The sequence below is a fragment of the Dermacentor andersoni genome, chromosome 1 (genome assembly GCF_023375885.2).
Source record: "Dermacentor andersoni chromosome 1, qqDerAnde1_hic_scaffold, whole genome shotgun sequence".
Classification (NCBI taxonomy): domain Eukaryota; kingdom Metazoa; phylum Arthropoda; class Arachnida; order Ixodida; family Ixodidae; genus Dermacentor; species Dermacentor andersoni.
In genome coordinates this window covers 16,053,879-16,076,536 of record NC_092814.1, presented here as the reverse complement: position 1 = coordinate 16,076,536, position 22,658 = coordinate 16,053,879, and the positions used below count along the sequence as shown (strand labels likewise).

At 50.1% G+C, this 22,658-nt stretch overlaps 1 protein-coding gene across 6 annotated transcripts in view; it reads left to right on the top strand.

Moving 5' to 3' along the window:
• LOC126545894 (uncharacterized protein ZK1073.1) overlaps positions 1-22,658 on the top strand; it is a 362,662-nt gene that overhangs the window by 43,966 nt on the left and 296,038 nt on the right. For 3 of the 6 annotated variants that reach the window (XM_055061211.2, XM_050193936.3, XM_050193934.3), the window contains exon 2: positions 4,301-4,336. The exons of the other annotated variants lie outside the window; for them this stretch is intronic. In XM_055061211.2, coding sequence (XP_054917186.1) covers positions 4,301-4,336 — 36 coding nt within the window. The remainder of the gene's footprint in view (positions 1-4,300; positions 4,337-22,658) is intronic. 6 annotated transcript variants of the gene reach the window in all.

The following is a 22,658-nucleotide window of genomic DNA, read 5'->3' as shown; positions in this document are numbered from 1 at the left end:
AATTGGAAAAAATATTTCTCAGGACTGTTGAAAACGTGCCATGCATTATTACAACGACAGCCTATTCATGGAATACGACGGATAACGTGTGACACATTTGTTTGATTAAATTCTTTGTAAAACATTTAAGACAGAAACCACGAACATACAGACAGTCTCTTTCCTGGAATGCTTAGCCGATTTACAAAGAAGAGTTACAAATTTTCAGACATGTAGCACAATACCATAGAAAGTCAGAACATATCGAACAAATTACGGTTTACAAACACTGCAGAATAGAATACTTAGACTATTAAATCGTTGATAAAAATGTACAAATTGAAAATATACAAGAAACTTCGTACTTTGCGATGCGATATAATTGTTTCTTAACTTTTCTTTTCCCAATATCTTAGTATTATAACCAGTTAAAGTACGGTTTTTTGGATGTCATTCACATTTCATTTATTTAGTTTGATTGTATAGTGAAATGATGTAGCACACATTCATGTATCATGTGTGTCCTAATAAAGTGCTCCCTGTTCTTTGTTGCATGTTGATTTGTGTTGCAAGCTGCAACGCCTCTTACTCTTTGTATTTTTTTCCCCACTGTACGGTTTTCTTATTTATAATACAAAGATGTCTTGTTCTGTTCTTGATGTACTGCAGTCAGTGTACAGGGGGGCATGTGGCTTTGTCAAGCTGTCGTTTCTGACAGCTTTTATTGCTTGCCCCGAGTGTCATATATCCAGCATATGATGCAATATATTATTATTATTATTATTGTTGTTGTTGTTGTTGTTGTTGTTAAATTGTGAAATGCACAAAGACTGTTGCGGTAAGACGCGGCAAGCTTAAAGAAAGTTTCTTTTTCTTGGTTTCAAGCAAATGCGTGTGTTCTACCGCATTCTCAATGCTCGCATGGATGGAGAATTTGTGCACCAATCGTGAAATGAGAAATGATAGAAATATTTACTTATTTATTAGTAAATGTAGGTACCAGCCAAGCCGGCATTGCCATAACTATAAGCAGCACTACCTAAAATATTAATCGCACCGAACAGAAAATACTATAGTCGCTTTCCCAAGTGTATGCTTGCGGCACGTTTATCTTATTTATTTATTTTTATATATTTATTGACGGGCACCTTACATGCATTCAGGAAGGCATTTGCTAAAGGGGAAACTTCGGCTACGTCAACGTAAAACAAGCATTATTCAACAAGGCAGAAAAGAAAGCACCTGTGTAAAAACACATTATTCACACAACGTAACAGCGCGCAACATGAATACAGTGAACGCAAAAAACTTGAACTGAAGGAGAAACTAGAACCAGGAGAAATATGCTCGGGAAAATGCTGGTACACGGAGATCATTGCACTACAGTGTTGGGGTAGAAGCGCGAAAATAGCCATATGAATTGCTGAATCAGCGCAACGCAAAATAAATAAATAATAATAATAATAAAAGCAGAGGCAGGCGGCAAACAAACTCTGCCATCGACAAGTTTACAAGCTACACGTTTAGTGACAATGAATGTGTGCGCTGACACTTGATGGGTAGAGGAAAAAAGAATAATGAACAGACCTGAAAAAAAGTTCTCGACCGCGGATTCAGCTAGCTAACCATGCACTTTTGTTCCATTATTGCTGCATTGCGCTTCCCCTTTATGTTCAGATTCTCTTTGCGGGCGCTTGAGTACGTGTTCGTTTATGCATACGCCTAGGTATTTATATTGCTTGACTATGGGCATGACTTGCTGTCGAATTGACAGCACGTAATTACTCGTCTCTTCACTAAAGACCATAACTCCCGGTTTCTCTGTGCTAAGCCTAAGGCATGGCTGCGTTGCCACAGATATTCGCAAGTGTCTGTAGATCTCTTTTATTGTCCGCTACAATCACTATGTCGTCCGCGTACATCAGTCCAGGGAGCTTGTGTTGCACGAGTTGTCCAACACGCATGTAGGATAAATGAAACCCTAATTCGCTGTTTTATAGTGGTCTTTGTACGCCCTTAAATAAAGCGTGAACAACAATGGAGACAAAGGACATCCTTGATTCAGTCCTTGGTGAATTCTCAGCACTTGATTCCCTTTTGGACGTGCCCGTATAATTTGTACTCGGTGGTCTCTGTCCCTCCGCAGCTTCGTCAAATCGCCCTCTGTGCCTTCGTAGAACAATCCCCGCGTCTCCTTTCATGCGGGGCCCCGACACCGAGTTCGCCAGCAGCGCCTCCTCTCGGCAGCCGGGCCGGAGCAAAACCTGCCGGCGATCTCGGAGGTCATGGTTGCACACCTGGGGGAACTCGAACAGAAACGAGAAAAGAGCGCGGGGCAAGAAAGAGAAACTGTGTACGGCAAAGGGCCTTGCTACTCGAGGCCCGAGCGGGTTGCCTATAAGGACGCACATATACGCGCAACAGGCGCGCACAAGGAGACCCTCACTGGACTGGTGGAACGCGAAGGTGTTCGACACTAGTGTAGGCAACGTCCTTCTTCCACCAGCAGCGCTGGATTTTAAGGCGGATCGAACCATTAACCGGTCAGCAGTCGGTAAGAGATATCTAACTGGGAATGGGGAAAGCTAGCCATTGGACGCACAAGGTAGATGGTTTTAAGAAAGAAAGGATTAAGTATGAGGCAAAATGTTAGACTGGTGAGCGTGTATAGATTACCGGCCCGTTCCAAAGGCGATAGCAGCCGACGCCGGTGGTTTCCCATGCAGACGTGTTTCGCTCCATTTCGCAGGACGCTCGCTTCGCAATGAAGCCACGTCGAGAGCACGCGACGACTCTCGCCGCGCCTTATGTGCAATAACTATCGCCACGATTGGTTTGTAATAACAAGTCATCATTGGTGCCGGCGTCTTTCTTTTTAGAGAAACATGCGCGCGTAAGGAATGCTAAACGCTTCCCCGTTGCAGGGAATCTCGATTCGAACTCGCGGTAGCTATAAATAACCTACTTCACTGAGACTTGCTCCATTTCATTGTATGTGAATAATACCCCTGACACACGGGCACTCTAAAGTCCTTTAGGTAAGGGGACATCTACCGGGAAAGCGTTCAAGTGCAGTGACACACGACAAAGGAGTATCTCCTTTACGGCAAAGTTCCTTTTCGGGAAAGGAGATCGCGCAACTACTTTTCGAGCGGAAAAGGAGTTACTCTCGCACACAGCGTGCACAACTCGTCAATAGAAGCAAACCTGCCACACAACTACGGTGCCCATAGGTATTTTTTTTTTTTTACATTGCGAAAATGTTTTAATTGTTAGCGGTAATACAATTTGTCGAATAGTGAAGATGTCCTCTAGCTATACTCTCAAACGCTCGCATAACGTCGCTAGTGCCGCCATGTTGAATTCCGGCAGTGTCGTCGTCGTTTGCTGCGCGCATGTGGTGTGTTCACGTCGCGAGATGGAGACTGCGCAATCAGCGCCCGCAGGAAATACCCGGAAGAAACCACAGTTGTTGGAATAACATATTGAATAAAACGCGTTACGCCTGCGCGCACAAAGGAAGGGACGACAAAGACGTGAAAAAGGACGACAGAAACGTGGGCATCACCAGAATAAACAGCACGCACAGCAAAACACCGGCTGCACATAGTTGCTGGACCAAGTTAAATGGCTGCTAACAACGCAAAAACGCTAATAAAATAAACGACTATAAGCATTATTAGCCATCAACAATGAAAAAAATATATTTTTTAGGTTCTACAGTAGCTAAGTGTAATTAAATACGCAGCTTTTTAAAAATGTTTTCTCTCTTGTGGCTTTAACAGCCAGCGCTATTTTTCTTGCGGCGTTCATCTGAGGAACTACATAAAGAAGTTCAGTGCGGTGCCGTGTGTCATCGGCGCAACTCCTTTCTGCAAAGGGTCCTTCAGAGTAGCAAGAGGGGTTTACTGGAAAGGACTTTAGTTTTGCCCGTGTGTCAGGGGTATAATACAGATCAGCTTTGGTGTCCTTTTAGGTTGTTGCGAAGGGACAAACAGCAGTCGACGTTATTACATGTCACATGGTGCTGTTGGTGCTAATGAAAACTATTGTGCGCGATATCTTTCAGTGTGTGTACGCTGTGAAAAACAGCGCTGAATATACTGCAAGCATTCGCACACAGCACGAGCTCCTTAAGTTGCGGCATGTCTCACTGTGACAGGGTGGCGGCGCCCTGTCCAACGGCGGCATCGCCACGAGAGGTTCATTGAAAAAAGATGCTTGCATTAATTGTTCCGTTTCTTGCGGTATGTGCCATTGCAAGAAAAGGACTTGTGGATGCTCTTTTAACCCCCTCCTCTCTCCCTCTTCTTTTCTGTAGGCACTAGGGACCGTGTATGAGGAAGTTAGTTGCAATGTGAGCACTTCCAATACCTTTTGACAGCCTGCGCCTTGCATGCGATTGCCTGGTTGTTACGCCCGCTAAACTCGCTAGGCCTGAAGCACGACGCAAGCAGTGCGTACCAAAGTTTATAGGCGTCGCCATTTATACGAGCTAATGGCAATAAACTTCTGCCTGGCTTTTTTTCACTAAGCAGAAGTTCAGCCGCGACTATACAAGGTGTTTCACGTAACTTGAGTCAAACTTTAAAAATATGCAAATGCCACGTAGCTAGACAGAACTAATGTAATGTTGTTTGTCGTCGCTTGGAGGTACTCTGATTCTTTCTTTTTTCGCATTCCGCCTATTAGATACTCTTAATTGATTAATCGACTTCTCCATTACTATAATTAGATGAAAAGTATCAATGAGAAAATTGTAGAGTGGCACGAAAAACTCCCGATTCAGCTTTCTGTCGCTCAATACATGCTACATAAAAGTGTTTTTCCGAGCCTGAAAGCGGCCCTCGAATCAGTGCATTCGCGGGCTTCTTTCACGCTCGGAAAAACACTTTTATGTAGCGCGTATTGAGACAGAAAGCTGTATCGGGAGTTTTTCATGCCGCTCTACAATTTTCTCATTGACACTTTTCAACTAATTATAGTAATGGAGCAGTTGATTAATCAATTAATACTGTCTCATTAGGTGGAGTGCGAAAAAAAGGACAACCAGATGATCTCCAAGCGACGGCAAACAACACTGCCTTGTTTCGGCCCAGCTGCGTGGAATTTGCAAATTTTTAAAGGTTGACTCAAGTTACGTGAAACGCCCTGTAGGAACGAGCGTAAGCATTTTTCTGCCCCGTGTAATCTACTGCCCCTCTATACAACCGCTGTATGTGGCCGGTAATAGCGCCATTTTATCGCTCCCCGTATAGTTCCCCGTATCGCATCCGCCTGCGTTTTCAATGGCGTGAATAAACTGCACGGGATTAACAGCAATGAAAAACACTACCCGCTTTGTGTAACGGCCGTCATGCCGGGATTAGGCATATTCTGTTTCTGTTGCAAGGTTGACGGCGAAGTCGTATGTTCAATTCGAGATGACGCGTCAAGTGAAGTGTACCAAATGTGGAAAGCTAAGGTGCTCGCACTGCAAGCACAGTCGTTTTACGCTTTGTATCACTGGACTTGAGTAGTCAACAAGGAAGATGTTTTGCAAGCCCCTTATGGTAACCTTTGGGGTTGGATCAAGCCTCGGGCAGGGAGCACAGTTGTTGAAAGACAGCGATGACCCCCTTTACAGCCACTGCATTTTCAAGTTGAAATAATATTTGCAAGTCTAGTAGTCCAGGGCTGATCTGCTTACGACTCCTTAGCAGTCGACAATAAGCACGGCATTTACTTCAAGAACGAAAGCTGAGCGTGCTGTTCTCTTTTGCATGACCACACTTTTTCTATGTCAAATCGAGCTTCTCGAGTTTCAAGGGTTACGAATTGCATATGCAAGAGCCGCTCGCTTGTCAAAATAGTCCCCCCCCCCCCCCCCCCCCAATTGAAGGCACTGCTTAGCTCGTCGTGTATCACTTTTCTGTTAACCAGAATGAACTAGCACCTGCTTGAAGCGCATGTCGATGGAGGTCATGTCTGCGAAAACTTAACCTGATCTGCCACCATAGTCTGCACGGCTCTCCGAGAGCGGGTTCATTGTTTTGCTTTGCATGCGGCTTTCGATGTTGTGTCCATGTGGGTTTGAGCACCTTTTGGCGAGGCCCCAAACAAAGCATTCACAGCCACCGAAGGAACACGAAGACTAGCCAGTGCGCGTTCAGCACTTATGCTGTTTACTGCGGGCTCTTGCATTAATTTGTTGTTAGCCTTGCCGCAGCGACTACTGCATAGGTCGCTGCGCACAAACTGCAACAATGAACAACCGTGGTTCCCCTCGCCGTCATTCCACTCCTAAGTTTATTTACTGCGGTGATTCCATCTTTATAGCAACATCTCGGTGAAGTCTTTTATTGGTCTCTGCATATCTACGCGCAAAAATGTTTCGATGCAGCTTTTTATTCCAAAGAGGTGCTAGTCACTCGTAATGTCGCAAAAAAGGAGTTTCCGTCAAGGCTACCTGGCTGGGCATTTCGAATAGTCGGCAGCTACCACTAGCACAGAAAAATAAACGGTAATTCAAGTGCCGTTTCGAATGCTCCGTCAATATTTGGCTAAGCATTCCGTGCAAACCGAGCGCACTCGCTCGCTGAACCACACAGCAGTCTCAAAGGCTGGTCTGTACATGCGCTGGAACCTTGGTGTTATTGCACTCACGTTTAGCAATTAGCAGAACAGTCGCCGAGAGTTGCATAATTTCAGTAGAACTTCTGGGGCTTCATCTGAGGAGCGAATTCACATTTTGCTAAAGAACAGCAAAGACGTACAGAGTATTTACAGCAATCAGATAAGGCAGGAAGAGCCATTCTTGAGCTGAGCATGTATTTGAGGAGTATCTGTGTTCAGTAGCTGCGCTTGTGTAAAGGGCATCATTCTAGCACTGATACAGCACTCGATACACAAAAACAATAAGTGCGTCGTTTGGAGATTTGTCCTCTACGAAAAGCCCAGCCGGAGCCGCCATATGAAAGCAACGATATCTCCAAAACTCACCACTTGCTTCTTTAATCATCTTGGCAAGGAATGGGCTTTCATATGAAAGAAACAATTTCAGATCATTTGTATGGGAGAAACAGATATGCGCCAATATACTATGGCTTCAGCAGTGAAGCGCACGATTTGAAAAATGGAAAAGGGCCTCAGAATTAGGCGACCAAGTTTTCTTTCTACGGCGCATCTGAGCCGTGACTGGGAGCATAACAGACTCGAAAGGAATGCACCGAGCATACTACGAACGAAAAATGTTACAAGACAGCAAACGTGGCCTGCCGAAATTGCGCATGTTGAGTACGTAAAACGGTTGTCTAATTACATCGGGCATGGAGTCAAGTGGCATACGCACACCGTAAACGGAATTCCAGTCAAAATAACCGTTCTTCCCCATTTAGAATTGCTCAAGCTGGCGGGCCACGACGCGCCTCGGTTTTCTCTTCGTAGTGCACTAACAGGCACACATTCTGCCTGTTCCTTTATTGGCGATGTTTACAAGGCAAGGAGTACACAGGCCCATAATACCAAGTCCATAATTGCTCCAAACTTGCGCGCTATCACTTATTCCGCTTTGATTCTATTCCATTTCTGCGATTAGCGATTGGTCACGGACGCGCTAACTTAGACGGTTTCTCACGAGACACCACGAAACCGTAACAACTTGCCATTTTAAAAGACATGTGCGCAGTAATTATGCATGCGTATGCCAAACAGAACAATTTTTTTCTCGATTGTATGCCTTTGTGGTCATTAGGGCTCCGCTAATTTTAAAGAAATGTCAGGCCGCACCCTCTAGGCGTGTCTGTCACGCAACGTCACCATACCGCCCAAATTCACGACGTCAAATGGACGTACTAATCATGCAACATCATTCCGAGCAAACCAGATTATTTTTTTGGAATAACCGGAGACTGCCACGTCCCGAATTGGTGAACAGAAGACGTGGCTGCCCGCCAATGCTGTTCGGAGCCGCCGGCTGGAACGCATTTTGCCCGCGCACGTGTTGGCTGTTTCCAACACTCTCGAAGACGTTTTCATTGACTGGAAAAGTCTGTGCTGAGATTGCGTGACAAAGTGGCCAAGAAAATCGCGAGATTTTCGAGCCATAGCGGTGACTTGCAAAGCGAATGGTGTGGTGCGCTGGTGAGTGATGAGGCGATTGAACATGCTCGGCCTTTCGTAAATCCTTCAACTGCGTACATGCGCAGAAGCACGTTTATCACATCCTAAATACGTAAAGCGGGCCGTCGCAGCCCTCCAGTGCTCAGTGAATGCAATATTACGGTTTGGCAGGGCAGTACATGTGACCAATACAACGCACTCATGTCCAAGTAAAACACTCATACAGAGCACAACTTGAGCGCGTCACTGAGATATTCATAACATTGATATCAACGTATCATAATGACAGTACTAATTGGAGAACTGGCACATTATACACTATTAGAGTCCTCGGACGATCCCACCACTGTTACCAGTTGTAGGGGTTGTCGGACTATCCCACCGCTTCCACCAGTTATTAGAGTCGTCGGAGGATCCCACCGCTGCCACCAGATGTAGGAGTTGTCGGACGACCTCGCCGCTGCCACCATTAGAAGGAGTTGAAGGTCGTAGAGAGGAACTTGGGAGGAACTAGGTGAACAGAGTTTATTTACATTATTTACATCTTAAACAAGACATACATCGACAGTCTAGCGTGACTCCCAAATTGAGTCCGTAAGACGAAGCATGCAGCAATAGAGCACAGAGCTCACGAGTACATTTCGAGCACACAGCACGACGACGAGCACGCTCTAGCAGCCGACAATCGCTGCTTATAAGCACTCCGTTCGACGTCATTGTTCGACAGCATCGCAGACTACACGCCTTTTTGAAGGAGGAGGGCTCACACACACGTGCCGCACAGGTTTCAGTGCTCTCTCGAGGGCAGACGACTTTTGCAGCGCAGTGGTCGTGGTATCCATTGTCTGGCGTCCCCGTAGTCAGCTGGTCACGCCCGACCCCAGCCGGCGCCGCTAAATTCCAGAGCTGCCTTTTTCCTGTAGTCGCCACGTGTGTCAGCAGACTGTGACGAATACTAGGGCCCCCGTACCGCAAAGCACCCTTTTTCCAGGGTTCCTCCCCCTGCCGCAGAGAGACCATGACGACCCGGCAAATTACCCAATGCACGGGGCGCCAAACGTGGCCAGCCCTGCTGTCGTCACCGATAATCCGAACGCGGCGCATGGTTGGTTAGCCTTGTTGTCCTCGCTTGTTCTCTGAAGGGCGCCGCCACCGCGGGTCGGTCGAAGCACGTGCAGCGGGCTGAAATAACTGGCACGTTGCCACCACGGCCGGCCATTCCTAACAGCACGTAATCCAAAATCAAGAAAGGGGCTGACTGATGGAATAGCACACTGTGTTATAAAGGTTATACAGAGGGATAGGTGCCTCAGAAAGGTTTGCCAACGTTTCGATAGGTGGACCTATTTTCATCAAAGGCGGTCTCCTCATCCTCGGCGTGTTAGTTTTAAAGGTTTATTAGGTTGACGTCACGTGTGGTTGTCGGTGGCGGCTGGTTGTAAAGGGAGAGACTTCAAAGAGAGTGAGCGTTGTCGCTTGACGTCTGTAAGCCTGCTTTCTAAGACTAGGCTACAAGAACGGGAGAGTGGGAAGGCGGGGTGAAAAGAAAGTAAGGTAAAAAGAAGCCCTCCAAGAGGGAAAAAAAGAAGAAAAGAAAAAGAAAGGGATGAGGGGTGTTGGGGAAATGAGAGGTTAGGAAGAATCAGGGATGTCGTTGGCGGCATGTTTTTGTGGCATTGGAAGAGCCGGTCAGGCGGTCAGTGCGCGAGTAACAAAAAGACAACAAAAATACATCAGTTGAAAGAACGACTTGAGTAGCGAGCAGCAATGCGTCGGGTAATGTTCACGGAGTTAAGATGGCGGCAAGGAGTCTGGGGTGCAATGCATGGGGTAGCGGGAAGGAAGCGGCATGGTCTTTCAAGGGACGTTAGCCCCTGTAGCTCAACGTAGGTGTCGTCACGCTGGTATACAGAAATGGCGATACCTTGTGTGACTGAGGCGCCGGAAAAAGTATCCTAACGCCTGGGACTTTGGAATATGTTTGTGAGGGTGTTTCAAGAAAATATAATAAAAACAGACAAAACAAGGGGGGGACCGAAACCTGAATAACAAATAGGAGGGTGACATGAGTAAATGCGGGCAGCGGCAGGTGTACATGGGAAAAGGGGTCGTACAGTTTACGAAAACGTAAAAATATTGCTACGGCACAATATGCGCGATCACGAAAGGCCAGCAGTGTGAAGACGACGACGACGATTAGAAGCTAGCGCGGGCTGTTGCCTCTTGGCCAAGCGCAGCGTATTTTCCTTGTAAATATATTTGTACATAGCTTTTCGTCTGTGTCTTCCTACGTAACATATCTGGTGGAGGTGGACGTTCCCTGTACCTCGTCACGGAGCTTCGCAGTGGACGGTACGTCGAGCCTTCCTTCATGGCTCCCGGCGACGACAACCCGACTCCGCCGGCTCCGACACCTGCTGCCACTTCGACGACCTACATCACTCTCCCCGCTCCCCGTGATCCTGGCGTATTCTCGGGCCAAGATGGGGAAGACGTCGATGACTGGATCAGCCTGTATGAACATGTCAGCCGCAATAACCGGTGGGACCCTACTATTATGCTCGCCAACGTAGTCTTTTACCTCGGTGGCACACCTCGAGTTTGGTATCGCACGCACGAAGATGAGCTCACCAGTTGAGATTCACTTAAGACACAGCTTCGAGACTTGTTCGGCAACCCCTACGGTCAACAACTTGCCGCGCAGAAGGCGCTTTCCGGCCGTGTGCAGACGTCAACAGAGCCCTATGTCACGTACATTCAGGACGTCTTGGCTCTGTGCCGCAAAGTTGACACCCACATGACTGAGTCAGACAAGGTTTCCCACATCCTCAAAGGCATTGCCGATGACGCCTTCAACTTGCTCGTTTGCAACAACGTAGCGACGGTGGATGCTGTTATAAGAGAGTGCCGCCGCCTGGAACTCGCCAAAAGCCGACGTATTGACCAGCAGTTTGCCCGTCTGCCCAACACCCCAGCGACATCTTCCTGTGCCGACGCTCCTCGTCCCAACAACACTGCCGATGTTACCAGGATCGTCCGGCGTGAGATCGAGGCCGCCTATCCGGCTGCCTTCGACTCCAGTCCCACCAACACATCTGCAGTCACGGTCTCACTGATCCAGGCAGTTGTCCGCCAGGAGTTTGAAAACATGGGTCTTCACACCATCTGCTCGGCCCATCGCCCTAATACCCGCCCGGCTTCTTCGATTTCGCCCCGTCCCGCATCTTCTTACCCACCACGTTTCCGCAACCCATCTGAATGGCGCACTGCTGACGACAAGCCTATTTGTTTCCACTGCCATCGAATCGGGCACATTTCTCGGCACTGTCGTAGTCGCTGGAGTTCCCCGAGCCGGCCTACTTATACTGCCTACTCTCGCCCCTCAGGTGGCCCTTCTCGTCCCTATGCCGCACGCTCCGATAATGCCGCCACTGATTCTCCTGCAACGAACCGCCCCTATTCTCGTTCGCCTTCGCCCCAACGACGACAATCTCGCTCTCCCCAGCCCCGTCGCTCCTATTCGCCGACTCCCTTCGGACGCCGCTCCCAGCCGGAAAACTAGACGATGCAGCGCCTCGAGGTGACGCTGCATTGCTCCCTACGCCGCCAAATCCTCTACTGACTTTGCCCACTCATCTGAACCTTCTTGACGTGCAAGTCGACGGTGTTTCTGTGTCTGCTCTCATAGACACTGGGGCGCATTTGTCCGTAATGAGCGCTGACCTTCGTAACCGGCTCAAGAAAATTATCACGCCCGCCACGACGCCTGTTGTCCGTGTCGCCGATGGCGGAACAGCCCCCGTAATTGGTATGTGTACCGCCCGCGTCTCCTTCGCCGATCGCTCAACAATCGTGCTATTCACAGTCATCGCCCACTGTCCCCACGACATCATCCTCGGCTTAGACTTCCTTTCCGCACATTCTGCTCTCATCGATTGTTCCGCCAGTACTCTCCGCCTTGACCTGCCTGTTCTGGATCCTGCTGAACCACACCCCAGTCGCCTCAGTTCCGCCGACTTCGTTCGCTTGCCACCTTCGGCACTGACCTACGTTGACCTAGTGTCATCCCCACCAGTCCCCGACGGTCACTACATCGCGGCTCCTATGCAAGACGTCCTCCTTACACATGGGATCACAGTACCCCATACAGTTTTATCTATTACGGCGAATTGCGTCTGCCTGCCAGTGGTCAACTTTGGCTTGACGACACAAGTGCTGCCACGTGGGATGTCTTTGGCCCAGCTTTGTTCATTCGAGGATCACTCAGTAGCATCCATTGCAGTAGACGACACTTCATCCGATACTCCTCTACCATCGCAGTCGGCAAATTGTACCATCGCTGACTTACGGAAAATGATTGCCCCCGACTTGCCCTCCGAGCACGCTCGTGAACTCTACCGCGTTCTGTTTTCCTACCACGATATTTTTGACTTAAACGATCGTCCTTTAGCACAAACTACAGCTGTCAAACATCGCATTAATACCGGCGATGCCCCTCCTATTCATCGCCGCCCGTATCGAGTGTCACCAGCTGAGCGTCAAGTTATTCACGCAGAAGTTCGCAAAATGCTTGCCAAGAACATTATTGAACCATCATATAGTCCATGGGCGTCACCTGTAGTACTGGTCAAAAAGAAGGATGGCTCATGGCGCTTTTGCGTGGATTATCGGCACCTTAACAGGGTTACCAAAAAGGACGTGTATCCCCTACCTCGGATTGATGACGCCCTTGACTGCCTCCACGGTGCTCGCTATTTCTCTTCTATTGACCTTCGCTCCGGCTACTGGCAGATTGCCGTGGACGATCTCGACCGCGAGAAGACTGCTTTTGTCGCACCCGACGGTCTTTATCAATTCAAAGTGATGCCGTTCGGTCTATGTAACGCCCCTGCCACTTTTGAACGCATGATGGACTCCCTTCTTCACGGTTTCAAATGGTCCACGTGCCTGTGCTACTTGGACGACGTTATCGTATTCTCCCCAACGTTCGCTACGCACCTCGAGCGCCTCTCAGCAGTCCTGGACGTTTTTCGGCGAGCCGGTCTGCAACTCAACGCATCGAAGTGCCAATTCGGCCGCCGCCAGATTACCGTCCTTGGACATCTCGTTGACGCGAACGGAGTGCAACCGGACCCAGGCAAGATCCATGCTGTTACGCACTTCCCTGTTCCGAAGTGTGTCAAGGATGTGCGCAGCTTCATCGGCCTTTGTTCGTACTTCCGCCGTTTCGTGAGAAATTTCGCCGCCATAGCACGACCACTAACCGACCTTTTGAAAAAAGACGCTCCTTTCCAGTGGGGCGATAACGAGGCCTCTGCATTCTCTCATCTAATCGACATTCTCACAACGCCTCCCGTTTTGGCCCATTTCGATCCTTCTGCGCCTACCGAAGTCCGTACTGATGCCACCGGTCACGGAATTGGAGCAGTACTGGCACAACGCCAGCGTGGCCACGACCGTGTTATCGCTTACGCCAGCAGGCTCCTCTCACCCGCGGAGCGCAACTATTCCATCACTGAGCGTGAGTGTCTGGCCCTAGTTTGGGCGGTTGCGAAATTCCGCCCATACTTATATGGCCGATCCTTTTCCGTTGTCACAGACCATCACGCGCTTTGCTGGTTATGCTCACTGAAAGATCCTACAGGAAGACTTGGTCGCTGGGCCTTACGCCTCCAAGAATATTCGTATACTGTCACCTATAAATCTGGCCGACTACACAAGGACGCTGACTGCCTGTCTCGCTACCCGGTCGACGAGCCTGACGACGCCGACAGTAGTAGCGCCAACGGCATTTTCTCTGTCTCTGCCTTCGGTAACATCGCCGATGAGCAGTACCGAGACCTATCGCTGCGAGCACTTATCGAGCGTCTGCGCTCTACACCTACCGACGCATCCGTTCGCCGATATGTCCTCCAGGGTGGCATTCTGTATCGAAGGAACTTCCTGCCTGACGGCTGTGACCTTCTTCTTGTCGTGCCAAAACAGCTACGACAGACTGTGCTCTTTGAGATGCATGACGCACCCACTTCAGGACATCTTGGGGTAACCCGCACGTACGACCGCGTCCGCCGCCGCTTCTATTGGCCTGGTCTCGCTCGCTCCGTTCGACGCTATGTTGCTGCCTGTGATCCCTGCCAGCGTCGGAAGACACCTCAGGTGCTACCTGCCGGTCATCTCCAGCCGATCACCGTCCCTGTGGAACCGTTCTTTCGTGTTGGATTAGACCTGCTCGGTCCCTTTCCCACGTCATCTTCTGGGAACAAATGGGTAGCCGTCGCGACTGATTACGCCACCCGATACGCTATCACTCGGGCTCTCCCTACCAGCTGCGCCACTGACGTCGCGGACTTTCTCTTGCGTGACATTATCTTGCTTCATGGCGCCCCGCGACAGCTGCTTACTGACCGTGGTCGAAACTTCCTCTCGAAAGTTATCGCTGACATTGTGCGTTCCTGCTCCATTCAACACAAACTGACTACTTCATACCATCCTCAAACCAATGGCCTGACAGAGCGGTTAAACCGTACTCTTACCGATATGCTGGCCAAGTACGTTTCCAAGGACCACCACGACTGGGACATTGCCCTTCCTTACGTAACATTTGCGTACAATTCTTCCCGGCACGACACCGCCGGATTTTCTCCCTTTTATCTACTGTACGGTCGCGAACCTACCTTGCCCCTAGACACGGCACTTCCTCCTGCTGCGGTCTCAACAAGCGAGTATGCGCGCGACGCCATCGCCCTCGCTGACCATGCACGCCAGCTCGCCCGTGCTCGACTGACGGCCTCACAGACCACTCAGCAGTGTCAGTACAACGCCCGCCATCGTGACGTACAGTTTTCACCTGGTGCGCTCGTGCTCCTGTGGTCGCCCTCTCGTCACGTCGGACTTTCAGAGAAGCTCCTTTCGCGATACACAGGGCCCTACCGCGTGCTGCGCCAGGTGACACCTGTGACTTACGAAATTGCTCCTGTGGCCTCAACCTCGTCCTCTCCTGTGGCATCTAGTGATGTCGTACACGTCAGTAGGCTCAAGGCCTACTACACTGCTTCCGAGTCCGATCTTTAGTCGCTCCGGGACGGCGCTTTTGCAGCCGGGGGTAGTGCTACGGCACAATATGCGCGATCACGAAAGGCCAGCAGTGTGAAGACGACGACGACGATTAGAAGCTAGCGCGGGCTGTTGCCTCTTGGCCAAGCGCAGCGTATTTTCCTTGTAAATATATTTGTACATAGCTTTTCGTCTGTGTCTTCCTACGTAACAATATGAAAGAGTGTAGGAAATTGATTAATAGGCAGGGAAAAATTTGACATGGAGGAATAGGTGAGGTTAAAAATTAAGGTTACCTGCTGGCGCAATTTGTTTTGTGCCTTGGTTGATGATATGAAAATTTGGGATTTAAGCTACAGCTTTTACACATTCTAAGTTTCCACGAATTCGAAGTTATCTTGTGTGAGTAATTGGACTCACACAATTACTCATACAAGGTAACTTCGAGTTTCACCTGCACATCAAACAACGTAGTATACCGTCTAGAATGTGCCGCTTGTAGCAAACAATACATAGGTGAGACTGGACAACAAATTCATATCAGTCTCAACGGTCACCGCGCAGATAAAAAACATAATTTACATAAAGCAGTAGCCAGCCACTTCTAAGAACATGGTCATATATTCGACAAAGCAAAGCTCTATATACTACACACAAATTTCCGTTCACCTCGCTAGAGGAAATATACGGAATCATACCTCATCATCATCATCATCATCAGCATGGTTACGCCCACTGCAGGGCAAAGGCCTCTCCCATACTTCTCCAACAACCCCGGTCATGTACTAATTGCGGCCATGCCGTCCCTGCAAACTTCTTAATCTCATCCGCCCACCTAACTTTCTGCCGCCCCCTGCTACGCTTCCCATCCCTTGGGATCCAGTCCGTAACCCTTAATGACCATCGGTTATCTTCCCTCCTCATTACATGTCCTGCCAATGCCCATTTCTTTTTCTTGATTTCAACTAAGATGTCATTAACTCGCGTTTGTTCCCTCACCCAATCTGCTCTTTTCTTATCCCTTAACGTTACACCTATCATTCTTCTTTCCATAGCTCGTTGCGTCGTTCTCAATTTGAGTAGAACCCTTTTCGTAAGCCTCCAGGTTTCTGCCCCGTAGGTGAGTACTGGTAAGACACAGCTATTATACACTTTTCTCTTGAGGGATGATGGCAACCTGCTGTTCATGATCTCAGAATGCCTGCCAAATGCACCCCAGCCCATTCTCATTCTTGTGATTATTTCCGTCTCATGATCTGGATCCGCGGTCACTAACAGCCCTAAGTTGATGTATTCTCTTACCACTTCCAGTGCCTCGCTACCTATTGTAAATTGCTCTTCTCTTCCGAGACTGTTAAACATTACTTTAGTTTTCTGCAGATTAATTTTTAGACCCACTCTTCTGCTTTGCCTCTCCAGGTCAGTGAGCATGCATTGCAATTGGTCCCCTGAGTTACTAAGCAAGGCAATATCATCAGCGAATCGCAAGTTACTAAGGTATTCTCCATTAATTTTTATCCCCAATTCTTCCCAATCCAGGTCTTTGAATACCTCCTGTAAACACGCTGTGAATAGCATTGGAGAGATCGTATCTGCCTGCCTGACGCCTTTCTTTATTGGGATTTTGTTGCTTTCTTTATGGAGGACTACGGTGGCTGTGGAGCCGCTATAGATATCTTTCAGTATTTTTACATACGGCTCGTCTACACCCTGATTCCGTAATGCCTCCATGACTGCTGAGGTTTCGACAGAATCAAACGCTTTCTCGTAAGCAATGAAAGCTATATATAAGGGTTGGTTATATTCCGCACATTTCTCTATCACCTGATTGACAGTGTGAATATGGTCTATTGTTGAGTAGCCTTTACGGAATCCTGCCTGGTCCTTGCTTGACAGAAGTCTAAGGTGTTCCTGATTCTATTTGCGATTACCTTAGTAAATTCTTTGTAGGCAACGGACAGTAAGCTGATCGGTCTATAATTTTTCAAGTCTTTGGCGTCCCCTTTCTTATGGATTAGGATTATGTTAGCGTTCTTCCAAGATTCCGGTACGCTCGACGTTGTGAGGCATTGCGTATACAGGGTGGCCAGTTTCTCTAGAACAATCTGCCCACCATCCCTCAACAAATCTGCTGTTACCTGATCCTCCCCAGCTGCCTTCCCCCTTTGCATATCTCCCAAGGCTTTCTTTACTTCTTCCGGCGTTACCTTTGGGACTTCGAATTCCTCTAGACTATTTTCTCTTCCATTATCGTCGTGGGTGCCACTGGTACTGTATAAATCTCTATAGAATTCCTCAGCCATAGAGATTTATACAGTACCTCATACCTCATGCACAAGTTTAAGTGCCTACACCCGACGGGAATTTATTTGGCACGTGGCAACATAGAATCTTTACAAGCTGTAGCTTATATCTGAAATTCTCATATCATCAACCAAGGAACAAAATAAATGGCGCCACCAGGTAACCTTAATTCTTAACCTCACCTATTCCTCCATTTCGAATTTTTCCCAGGCTATTACTTAATTTCACATACTCCTTCATGTTTTTACGTGTACATAAACTGTACGACCCCTTTTCCTATGTACACCTGCCCCCGCCCGCATTTACTCATGTCATTCTCCTATTTGTTATTCAGGTTTAGGTCCCCCCCTTTCTTTGTCTGTTTTTATAATATTTTCTTGAAACACCCTCACCAACACATTACAATGTCCCAGACGTTAGGATACCTTTTTCGGCTCGTCAGTCACAGGGCATCGCCACTTCTGTATACCACCGCGACGACACCTACGTTAAGCTACAGGGGCTAACGTCCCTTGAAAGACCATGCCGCTTCCTTCCAGCTACCCGATGCATTGCATCCCGGACTCTTTGCCGCCGTCTTAACTCCTTGAACGTTACCTGATGCATTGCAGCTACGCTACCCAAGTCGTTCTTTCAACTGATGTATTTTTGGGTCTTTTGTTACTCGCGCACTGACCGCCTGACCGGCTCTGCTAATGCCACAACACATGCCGCCAACGACATCCCTGATTCTTCCTAGCCTCTCGCTTCCCCAACACCTGTCATGCCTTTTTTTTTCTTTTCTTGTTCTTTTTTTCCCTCTTGGCGTCCTTTTCTTTCTTTCTTTTCTTTTGTCCCCGCCTTCCCACTCTCCCATTTTTGTACCCTCGTCTTAGAAACCACGCTTACAGACGTCAAACGACAACGCTTTTTCTCTTTGAAGTCTATTCCTTTACAACCAGCCGCCACCGACAGCAATAGCGCGTGACGTCACTATACTAACCCTTTAAAACTAACACGCCGAGTATGACGAGGCCGCCTTTGACGAAAATAGGTGCACATATCGAAACATTGGCAAGCCTTTCTGAGGCACCTATCCCTGTCTATAACCTTTATACCACAGTGTATAGACGTAATGTAATTTACCGGATCAAAACACGGAACGAGACAGACTAAAACCCAGCACAAGGACCATTTCGGTGCGTAATTCTAACGACATTTCGAAAAGCTCTAGCTGCACTCTCATGCTTCGTCTACCATAAAACAGTGCAGCCTCTTTCGTTTCACCGTCATTTGACTTTTGCATTTTGCATTCTTTGCGTGTCATAATAAAAATCTGCTCTTGCACACTTTGAAGGAGGATGACCAGCGAAGCTGTGTCTGTGGGACCATTAATGGCGAACTGCACATCCCCCACGGATCGGCCCACGTATGGGTAGTGCTTAACGCCTGCCTCAGCTCCGCTGCGGGTCGCCTCGGTATTGCACTACCTTCGGAATCGGTTCACATATGGGGAGGGCTTAACGCCCTTCGCCTGCGCCGCCGGTCGGCCGGGCATTGCAACACCTTCGGAATCGGTTCACGTATGGGCAGGGTTTAACGCCTCTCACCTGCGCCGCCGGTCGATCGGGCATTGCACTACCTTCAGAATCCGTTCACATATGGGGAGGGCTTAACGCCTGCCTCACCTCCACCGCGGGTCGGCTCGGCATTGTACTACCTTCGGAATCGCTTCACGTATGGGGCGGGCTTAACGCCTCACCTGCGCCGCCGGTCGGCCGGGCATCGCAATACATTCGGAATCGGTTCACGTATGGGGAGGGCTTAACGCCTCTCACCTGCGCCGCCGTTCGGCCGGTAATTGCGATACCTTCGGAATCGGATCATGTATGGGGAGGGCTTGACGCCTCTCACCTGCGCCGCGGGTCGCCTCGGCATTCCAATATCTTCGGAATCAATTCACGTATGGAGAGCGTTTAACGCCTCTCACCAGCGCCGCCGGTCGGCCGCGCATTGCGCTAACTTGGGAATAGGTTCACGTATGGGGAGGGCTTAATGCCTGCCTCACCTCCACCGCGGGTCGGCTCGGCATTGTAATACCTTCGGACTCGCTTCACGTATGCGGAGGACTTAACACCTCTCACCTGCGCCGCCGGTCGGCCGGGCATCGCAATACCTTCGGAATCGGATCATGTATGGGGAGGGCTTCACGCCTCTCACCTCCGCTGCGGGTCGCCTCGGCATTCGAGTACCTTGGGAATCGATTCACGTATGGTGAGGGCTTAACGCCTCTCACCAGCGCCGCCGGTCGGCCGGGCATTGCGCTAACTTCGGAATAGGTTCACGTATAGGGAGGGCTTAACGGCTGCCTCACCTCTGCCGCTGGTCGCCTCGGTATTGCACTACCTTCGGAATCGGTTCGCGTACGGAGAGGGCTTAACGCCTCTCACCAGCGCCGCCGGTCGGCGGGGCATTGCAACACCTTCGGAATCGGTTCACGTATGGGCAGGGCTGAACGCCTCTCACCTGCGCCGCCGGTCGGCCGTGCATTGCAATACCTTCGGAATCAGTTCACGTATGGGGAGTGCTTCACGACTCTCACCTGCTCCGCCGGTCGGCCGGGCATTGCACTAACTTCGGAATAGGCTCACGTATGGGGAGGGCTTAACGCCTGCCTCACCTCTGCCGCGGGTCGGCTCGGCTTTGCTCTACCTTCGGAATCGGTTCACGTATGGGCAGGGATTAACGCATCTCAACTGCGCCGCCGGTCGGCCGGGCAGTGCACTACCTTCGGCATAGGTTCACGTATGGCGAAGGCTTAACGCCGCTTACCAGCGCCGCCGGTCGACCGGGCTTTGCAATACTTTTGAATCGGTTCACGTCTGTTAAGGGCTTAACGCCCTTCACCAGCGCCGCTGGTCGGCCGAGCATTGCAATACCTTCGGAATAGGCTCACGTATGGGGAGGGCTTAACGCCTGCCTCACCTCTGCCGCGGGTCGCCTCGGCATTCCAATACCTTCGGAATCAATTCACGTATGGAGAGGGCTGAACGCCTCTCACCAGCGCCGCCTGTCGGCCGGGCATTGCGCTAACTTCGGAATAGGTTCACGTATGGGGAGGGCTGAAGGCCTCTCACCTGCGCCGCCGGTCGGCCGTGCATTGCAATACCTTCGGAATCAGTTCACGTATGGGGAGGGATTAACGCCTCTCACCTACGCCGCCGGTCGGCCGTGCATTGCAATACCTTCGGAATCAGTTCACGTATGGGGAGGGATTAACGCCTCTCACCTGCGCCGCCGGTCGGCCGTGCATTGCAATACCTTCGGAATCAGTTCACGTATGGGGAGGGATTAACGCCTCTCACCTGCGCCGCCGGTCGGCCGTGCATTGCAATACCTTCGGAATCAGTTCACGTATGGGGAGGGATTAACGCCTCTCACCTGCGCCGCCGGTCGGCCGTGCATTTCAATACCTTCGGAATCAGTTCACGTATGGAGAGGGATTAACGCCTCTCACCTACGCCGCCGGTCGGCCGTGCATTGCAATACCTTCGGAATCAGTTCACGTATGGGGAGGGATTAACGCCGCTCACCTGCGCCGCCGGTCGGCCGTGCATTGCAATACCTTCGGAATCAGTTCACGTATGGGGAGGGATTAACGCCTCTCACCTGCGCCGCCGGTCGGCCGTGCATTGCAATACCTTCGGAATCAGTTCACGTATGGGGAGGGATTAACGCCTCTCACCTACGCCGCCGGTCGGCCGTGCATTGCAATACCTTCGGAATCAGTTCACGTATGGGGAGGGATTAACGCCTCTCACCTGCGCCGCCGGTCGGCCGTGCATTGCAATACCTTCGGAATCAGTTCACGTATGGGGAGGGATTAACGCCTCTCACCTGCGCCGCCGGTCGGCCGTGCATTGCAATACCTTCGGAATCAGTTCACGTATGGAGAGGGCTGAACGCCTCTCACCTACGCCGCCGGTCGGCCGTGCATTGCAATACCTTCGGAATCAGTTCACGTATGGGGAGGGATTAACGCCTCTCACCTGCGCCGCCGGTCGGCCGTGCATTGCAATACCTTCGGAATCAGTTCACGTATGGGGAGGGATTAACGCCTCTCACCTGCGCCGCCGGTCGGCCGTGCATTGCAATACCTTCGGAATCAGTTCACGTATGGAGAGGGCTGAACGCCTCTCACCTACGCCGCCGGTCGGCCGTGCATTGCAATACCTTCGGAATCAGTTCACGTATGGGGAGGGATTAACGCCTCTCACCTGCGCCGCCGGTCGGCCGTGCATTGCAATACCTTCGGAATCAGTTCACGTATGGGGAGGGATTAACGCCTCTCACCTGCGCCGCCGGTCGGCCGTGCATTGCAATACCTTCGGAATCAGTTCACGTATGGGGAGGGATTAACGCCTCTCACCTGCGCCGCCGGTCGGCCGTGCATTGCAATACCTTCGGAATCAGTTCACGTATGGGGAGGGATTAACGCCTCTCACCTGCGCCGCCGGTCGGCCGTGCATTGCAATACCTTCGGAATCAGTTCACGTATGGGGAGGGATTAACGCCTCTCACCTGCGCCGCCGGTCGGCCGTGCATTGCAATACCTTCGGAATCAGTTCACGTATGGGGAGGGATTAACGCCTCTCACCTGCGCCGCCGGTCGGCCGTGCATTGCAATACCTTCGGAATAGGCTCACGTATGGGGAGGGCTTAACGCCTGCCTCACCTCTGCCGCGGGTCGGCCGTGCATTGCAATACCTTCGGAATCAGTTCACGTATCATCATCATCATCATCATCATCATCAGTCTGGTTACGCCCACTGCAGGGCAAAGGCCTCTCCCATACTTCAACAACCCCGGTTATGTACTAATTGTGGCCATGTCGTCCCTGCAAACTTCTTAATCTCATCCGCCCACCTAACTTTCTGCCGCCCCCTGTTACGCTTCCCTTCCCTTGGAATCCAGTCGGTAACCCTTAATGACCATCGGTTATCGTCCCTCCTCATTACATGTCCTCCCCGTGCCCATTTCTTTATCTTGATTTCAACTAAGATGCCATTAACTCGCATTTGTTCCCTCACGCAATCTTCTCTTTTCTTATCTCTTAACGTTACACCCATCATTCTTCTTTCCATAGCTGGTTGCGTCGTCCTCAATTTAGGTAGAAACCGTTCCGTAAGCTTCCAGGTATCTGCCCCGTAGGTGAGTACTGGTAAGACACAGCTATTATGCAC